General features: G+C 37.9%; 1 protein-coding gene across 1 annotated transcript; it reads left to right on the top strand.

Moving 5' to 3' along the window:
• Positions 1 to 232: 232 nt before the first annotated feature.
• On the top strand, positions 233 to 1,786 carry LOC143862332 (transcription factor IBH1-like). Its single transcript, XM_077373360.1, has one exon. The coding sequence runs from the start codon at positions 989 to 991 to the stop codon at positions 1,475 to 1,477; it is 489 nt and encodes a 162-aa protein (XP_077229475.1). The 5' UTR covers positions 233 to 988; the 3' UTR covers positions 1,478 to 1,786.
• Positions 1,787 to 8,378: the final 6,592 nt, after the last annotated feature.

An 8,378-nucleotide genomic window follows, 5' to 3' on the forward strand; every position in this document is an offset into this window, starting at 1 on the left:
CATCAGTGACGTTATTACAGCGAATTTTTGGCTCTCCTTGCAATAACAAAGTTGATTATAATTCTTCCAATCATCTATTAGTTTTCTAATAACAACCCATTAGAAAAAAGGAAAGATGGAGAGAAAGAAAAGAGTTCCCCTCACGCAAGTGGGCCATGAGAACCATGTGCAACCATGTGCTGGTTTTCCCCTTTGAGGGCCCCACTCCCCACTTCTCCAAACCCAAAACCCTTGATTCCTAAGTTTCATTGCTCTCCCACCAATCCTTTCCCCATCTCTTTTCCTCTCCCCCTTCTCCACTTATCCACTCCCTAAACATACCTTCTTAACATTTCCTCACTGAAATTTCAAACCCCAACCCTTGCTTTCCTTTCCCTTATCCTCCATTTCATCTTTGAATCTATCCTTCTAATCAAAGAAAAAAAATTGTGGGAATTTTCCCCTTATTTTTTTCTGCTCTTCTACTACCTTTTCTCTCAAGCCATGGTTGTTCTTCATATCTGTTTTGTATATCTTTCCACCCTTATCTAAAACAAGAAAACAAGAAAAATCCCTACCTAAACCCATCTGTTGCTTTCCCTTCCCTTACCCATTTCATATCTTAATCTCTCTTAGTCAAAGAAACAAAAATTGTGAGAATTTTTCCCTTATTATTTTCTGTTCTTCTTCTACTTATTCTCTCACATATTGCTGAAGCCATGGGTGTTCTTCATATTTATTTTGTGTATCTTTGAACCCATCTCTAAATATCCTTCAATAGTCCCTCAGTACTTTTATTGGTTGTGTCAGAGAAGATTTTGCCTTTTGGGCTTCTGACAAGCGGCCCCTCTATGTCAGAAGAAAATCTCATATGAAACTCATCTCAAATTCTGCCTCGTACTCTTGATAGTTAGAGAAGAAAGTTAGGTGGCTTTCAAGTACCACCCATAAAAGTACTACCAAAACCATAACTAACACCATTCTTACGTTCTCTTTCTCCTCCTCAGCCATGCATCCTAAGCTCTCTTCCTCAAACCCTAACCCTAATTCCCTCCACCACATTTTGGCTTCGCGTTTCCTCAAATCCCTTTCTAAAATAAGCCTCCATAAACCTTCCTCTTCAGCCGCCATTATTCGCCGTAGCCGGAGAATCAAGCTAGCCGCCTATGCTTCCATGGCTTCAGCCATTGGGCCGAAGAGAGCCTGGAGCCGAGCCATGCTTCGCAAGCTGCGAAGCCGAGCCAAACGTCGGGTTTCTTTTCAACCCAAAGGCACCTTTGTTGATAAGGGGAATAAGGGTCATGAGCCGAGACGAGCCAACGATCTTCGACGACTTGTGGCGGGTGTGCCGAGCCGAGCCGATGAGCTTCGGCGGCTTGTGCCGGGTGGTGAAGCAATGGGCTTTTGCAGCTTGCTTGAGGAAGCCGCCGATTATATAAGATGCCTTTCTACTCAGGTACAAGTCATGGAGAATGTTGTTGAGAGTTTGTCTCTTTAGGACTCCTTGTTTAAGCTTTTTTTTAAAAAGTTATACGAACAAGTAAAAAAGAACAAAAAAAGAAGAAGAAGAAGAAGAAGAAGAAGAAGAAAGGAATATCTATTTGAATAGATATAGAAAGATATTTGGATGTGAGGTTTATACAGGACAAGATCTTTATACAGCTTTGATCAGCCATAAGTACAGGTATGTTGTGATTAATAGATGTTTGTAAAAAGGTTCATGGGTTTTATTACTTTAAATATGGATGAGCTGGTTTTTATTTTTGTGTAGATTTTTAGTTTGTTGTAATGAAGGTAAAGAAGCATACATGAATCTCTCTCTCTCTCTCTCTCTCTCTCTCTCTCTCTCTCTCTCTCTCTCATTCATCTGATATTTTACCCTAGTATTTATGGAAACTAACCTGATAGTTAACTTAGCTTTGCAGGTAATATGCAAGACATGGGGCCTAGGAACTAAAATGTTTGAAAGGGTAAGATATTTTGTTTGTGGAGTCAAGAGGATTGTAAAAGCCCTATTTTCATTCCATATATGAACAAAATATCAGTGTCTTTAAGCAGAAAACTCAACTGTAAAATCCTATTTTTAACAAATAAATCAATAAAAGCTACTTTTTATTAAAAAAATCTACTGAACTCATGGATGAGTTAACATCATTTCAATAAAAACCCATTTACATAATTTTCTACACTTAGCAAATATTCTCAAAAGTCCACATTTTTTCCAAATTTCCTCTCCACTTTTCATAATTTGGAGGATCCTCCACATGAGAAACAAATCTCTCTCTCTCTCTCTCTCTCTCTCTCTCTCTCTCTTCTTCATCTCAGTGAAATCCCACTTTTTACTCTCTTTGATCTCTATTCCAGTTAATCAGGCAAGCAAATACGTATAGCCATCTTCCTCTCATGATCTTTAGAACAGGGCCTCCATGGCCCACCTTCTTAATCTACAAGAAATTGTACCATCACTGAAATTACTTGTTTAAATTCTACTATACCTTGATTTCTATACTGCTATATCAATGCAGTGTCTGATTACACTTCTTCAATTTTCATCTTATAGTTTTACATATTCACAGAAGCCTACAGCAGCCACTCACACTTAAAACCTTTCCTTTTCTTATCTATTTATCCCTTGTAAAGCTAAACTCTTTTCCTTCAAAAGGAATGTAGATACATATATTCTTTTAACTCTGGATTGGTCACAAGCTTTTCTTGTCTTTGTTCATCATCTCATTAGATAGATTCGAGGGATTCGATTCAGCTATTTATCATATTTGAGATATATCATCCTCTCATACTAACTCTTTGAAGTACATTTCAATTTTTAAGATCAGATTCAATTATCATTATGGACTTGAGGCTATCATCAATATTTTATCTTATGGATCACAATTAAACCCTCTCTTGGCTCTCCTACAACCTAAACTGCCCTAGAGACTTTCTTACTACTTCTACTAGATCGATTGCTTCTCTTCATATCGTTGCCCTCCTGATTCAATAGCTACTGCTTCCATTTCAACCAATTTTTTTTTACTGCTATAAGTATAGAGAGATGATATATTCGTCCCTTTTTTTATTTATACGATAGCCCCCTACACTAGATGGGGCTGTCCCAAGTAAAAAAGGAGCTAATGCATCACTTCCCTTAATATATTATTGCTATTAGGTACTATTATTAAAAATATTATTTTGGTAGTTGGTATTGACTTCCATAAATGTTTGCATTTGCACCTTGTCAATCTGTCTTATTTGATTTGGTTGTACCTCTTTTGCATATAAGACAAATGGCTTGGGCATCATGGATAATTTTATCATTAAGGTTGTCCAGCAGCTTCGTTCAAATGCTGATATTTTATAATTTTAATTCCTCTGTAATTAATATTAAAAATGAATAAATTTTTTATAGAGGTTCCACAAACACTATGTTATACCCCTTTCAAAAGAGTTTAGGAGGAGACATTAAAAATTTTACTAGAAAATGACTTGATGTTAGTTTAAACCTTTTAAAGATTTTATTGAACCCTTGAGCCTCATTGAACACATTAAAGCTTATTGAGGTGGTGACTGTTTGCATAAGGGTCCTCTGCCAGCTTCATGATCATGAGACATGGTTCAGGCAAGAACTTAGCAGGGTTCTTCTAACTTGCTTCCTAATTGTTGGCATTGTCTCCTGATCTATTACTTCTTTTTTCTTCCAAGTGGATCAATTGTAGATCTATAAAATCTTCATAGATCTCTTCTTCACCAACATGTACAAGGTATATATGAAATGCTTAAGGGGTCAGTGATGCGAAGCCTAGTCATCGGCTTGCAAAGATACCAATTGAGCTCCTCCCTGAGTAGACTGAGCTCATCGATGAATTCTCAGTTGTCAATTAGACAATGACTATACCAATAAGGCTCACATCCATCAATCAACTATGTTGGCTTTTCTAGCTCTAGAACTTGCAATGATTCCATCAATTTGTGATATACTGTGGGTTGACTTGATCCCGTGTCATGGTTAACCATTGCATACGTTGAAGTTGGTTGACATTGTATATTTTCAAAAACACTACTGATATTCATGTTACCATATTTTGATAATGGGACTAACTCACCTTGTTTTACATGTTTTAACCAGTTGTCAAAGGCTATTAATATTCCCAAAAGGCTCTTATCAGCCAATAAGTCAAAGTATAACAAATTAAGTGACTTCGGCACCCCATTATCAAAACAAATATCAACTCAACACCCAACTCAACTCATCAAAGCCTTTGCCCAAACTAGTTGGGGTTGGCTAAATGAATCCTTTAGAAAAACTTCATGAAGAATGTGAAAGGAATCTATCCGGCTCTAATCCTGGCTCTAGTTTTGGAAAATATTAATAGCCTAAAAATTAGGGATTAGCAATTTTGGGAAATTTAGCATACATGGGTAGAGATGCATGTGAAATATTAAGAATCGATAGTCATGGTAGGTTATTTTGCCAGTTTCAGATCAAGTTGATTTTCTTCAAGGACTTGAGAAACTCATTGCCGGAGTAACTTCAATGGACTAATGAAAACCTACTGTATTAACCTTTTTCCTCTATGATTTGAAGAAAAACTTTAGTTTTTGAGTTATTAAATATATGAGAGACTCAACATGCTTATAGTCTAATTTTATACCTTATCAGGTCCACCAGCTAGAGGGTCGGGTGATGATATTTTCATCACCTTTTCTAGTATTTTCACCTGTCTTGTTTTTTTCTCTATTTTTAAAAATGAAGATATTCATCTTCCTTCTTTCATTTTGCTAAAATTAATAGTCTATTTCAGGAAAATACAAACAAAAGTGGGCTAAGATGCTGAGAAAGAGGGTGGAAATATCATTTCCTTTTCTTACTACTACTATCATTAATAGTAGTAGTAGTAGTAGTACTTCCACACAAGTTTTGGCATATTTTAACCCTCTTCAAGTAGAAATTTTTGTTTGGCTTGTACAAATTATTGGCTGTTGTAACAAAAGCTAAAAGATTTAAATTAAAAGAGAGGGGGTGCAAACCAAATCAAAGGGGATGGAAAAATATGAAGTCCATCATTATTTTTTTTGATATTTTAAGTTTTTTAGGGGACTGATATCCAACACCAATGTCTTGATACACCTTTTTACTAGCTGTCAGAGGCTATTACAATTCCCCACTCTCAGAGCCAATCAGAGAAGTGTAAAAGTAAAACAAAGTGAGTAGTCCCATGTTTTTCATTAGTCCCATGTTCAAAACATGGTTGTGCTCAGTAGCCTTTTTTAGTGCCCCCTCCTATTTTTGAGGGGGAATAAGAAAAACAATAAATGTGGGTGTGTTTTTCAACCCTACCACTTAATGTAATTTGAAGAGGTATTTAATGTTAGAGGAATTAGGTCAAGCAAGAGGTTGCTTGAAGCATTACACCCAAGGTATCTAGTTTGGAATACCAAGTTTGTTGCCTCCAACCCCTATATATATATATAGATACACTAGGGTTAATGACTGGTTAATAGACTGTAGCCCATGTAGGCCCACTACACCGGTCCATTATCTTTTTGGGCTTATATTAGAACATACATGGGTTATATCATATACCCAACATTTAACCATATATTGGTTTAAGATTCAGAAAATAATATTGTTTTAGTCGTTCATATGGCAGGCCTTGGTTGAGAAGATAAGATCTCCTTTGGCATGAGGCCAATGCCCAGTAAAATGATTCGTGATAGAGTAGCAGATCAACTTGTAAGAGTTATGATAATTGGAAGTTTTACCTATGCCTTTGGCGTAATAGGGATATGTCATATGTTTGTATTTAATGACAGTTAGCGGCCGATAATGTAAAGGGTATTAGGCCAGAAGGGGAGCATTAATGTTTCATTGAACTTAAGCCCTGAGTGTATAGAGGGTGTAACAGTGATATCATTGTAATCCCAAATGACACTTAGTGATTATATTTAAATATCATGCACATGTTTAGCGCTCTACACAGACTCACATAAATATATCTAAATATTAAAGGGAAATGGTTCTCTGCTTGAGGATAAATTCATCCCCTTAAACGTTTTTCTTTGCCTTTAAAACTTAACGAACAACGTTAAAGGGGGGATTTTATCCATCAGAGGGGGGGAAATATCATTTCCCAATATTAAAATAATTAAGAATTTTAAATATCCTCTACAGATCAGAGGGTTAGAGGGTTAGGATCATCCTGTGGAACTGGGTTTTGGGGCACAACCTGTTTACATTGTGGCCCAACAAATGGACGGTTTGGATCATCCTATGATATGGGTCATACCGTACTGTTTGAAAGATATGGGTTTATACGTCCACGTATCAAATAAATTCTCTGCAAAACCAAATACATATAGACTGGGTTTGGAATTTTGATTGCCGGAAGTCATCTTATTCTTATTTCTATTCTGATTACTGTAAATAGAATGGAAAATAAAATTAAAATGAAAAAATTAACTCAAAATTTATAACAAAATTTTCATTCCAACTGAGGAGGAATCAGAATACCACATCTTAATAGCACGCTGAGAGGATGACATGTGCCAAAAGTGCCCTCAACGGACCCACTATAATCATCACTCTCACATTCTTCAATAGAGATGCTTCGATCAATACTATTTTATTCTCATCAACATGATTGTCATTATTACACTCGTCATTACAATCCCATCATGCACCTTAATTTCTACTACAAGAAAAGAAGAAGAAGAAGATATGATCCAATATAAAGAGCAAATCAACTTCTAAAACCAAAACCAACATTTGATACACCATGCCTAAGAGAAACTCTATCTCCATTGCTCTTTCTTCTGGTCGAGTGGTTTTGATCGCGTGGTGTTGTGAAAGGCGGAGGCCAAGGAGGCGCGGTGGAGCCACCGTGCGCTTGGGCGGCAAACGTCGAAGGCTATGGCTTGTGGTGGCCCTAGTACGGCGGGTGAAGAAGATGTTCCTGGAGGTTTCTTCAAAGGGAAGAGTGATAGAGGGATTTTACTGGTCTTTCCCTTTTATCTTTCCTCTTTCATTCCCTCCCATTTGAATTTTTTTGTATAGCCATTGGAGGGTTTCTTTCAGTTGGTTTGTTGGATTTTCAGGCAGTTCAGTCTGCCATGAATAGTGTGATCTGGTAGCTATTAAGATAGTATGAATAAATTGAAGACTTTTATTATTTATTTCTGTTCATTTCTCTAATCTAATGCAGAAATTTTCCAAAAAAAATAGAGAAAATGAGAGAGAACACCCCTCATGTTGCGACAATGGTATGAATGATCAAATGGTGGAGACCCAAATAATCAAAATAAAAAACACAAAGAGGAAATAGAATGAAGTATAAAAATTGGATATAGGTAATGCAAGGCAAGCCAATTAATTAAGGCTTTCTCTTAAAGACTTTAATTTCCCCATTTATATTGATGGCTCCTAGGAAATGTCTCCAGGGTAACGGCGCCGGAATCCGGGTCTGCGATCGCGCGGTGGGTAGAGAGCCTCCGCTGGGGTCTGCAATCACAAACAGAGGGGTCAGGGAGGTCCGGGGTGGGTCCCGGACTATCACTTCGACACCCAAGTCAGATTCTGGACCAACAATATATTGAACAGCAAGAAATGACTGAGGTATGATCAGGTTTACCGAGACCAATATGCGGGTTCTTTCTCTGGTAACTGGGTGGGCAGGTCCGATTCAACGGGCAAGAAGAGAAAGGAGGGGGATAGGATTCAGGCGTCTGGCGCCTCTCTCCCCTCTCTTACTTAGGGTCAGCAAACCTTAGTAACAAACCCCGAACTTCCTTTGATGTTGCCTCATTTTTTTAGGGTAGCTTCATTCCTTCAGCCGGCCTTGAGAGGGGATAGGATGGGATCTAGTCCCCTTTTCTTTTCCTCCGGTCTCCTTTTTTCTTCCCCTGCCAGTCTCCTGTTCTTAGGGACTTAATGGTGTATTTATACTTTGATCTTGCATGCAAATCTTCTTTAAGGGGCGCCACGTGGACTTCCTTATCATTTCAGAGAGAAAACATTCTTTCGTTGGATTGGGCTGCCCCCTGGTTCGACGGCGCGGGTGGTTTTGTTGTGTAATCTTGCCCATAATCGTGATGATGAAGCTTTTGGAGGCAGGGAGGTGACACGTGGCAGAATAACGTGGTCTTGTCGTGTATTAATGTCTTTCCTAATCATGATTAGATTCCTCCGCCGCATGGGCGACACGTGGTGAGATTCAAGGGTCCCGCCGTATTTATGTCCCATCACAAGGTGCAATGCTTATGTTATGACCAAGAGCTGCACCCCAAGTTCAATAGCAACTAATATGCCTGTAATTATGCTAACTCACCTTATCTGTTCTTGTTTAATTGGCTTCTGACAGCTATTTGAGAATTGTAATAACGTTCGACAGCTGTTTAAAAAATAA

Source organism: Tasmannia lanceolata, unplaced genomic scaffold (assembly GCF_043159265.1).
Source record: "Tasmannia lanceolata isolate RefF3 unplaced genomic scaffold, GAP_Taslan_0.1 ptg000037l, whole genome shotgun sequence".
NCBI lineage: Eukaryota > Viridiplantae > Streptophyta > Magnoliopsida > Canellales > Winteraceae > Tasmannia > Tasmannia lanceolata.

Coding starts and splice junctions, on each gene's coding strand:
- LOC143862332 (XM_077373360.1), top strand. CDS start 989: ATGCATCCTAAGCTCTCTTCCTCAAACCCTAACCCTAATTCCCTCCAC.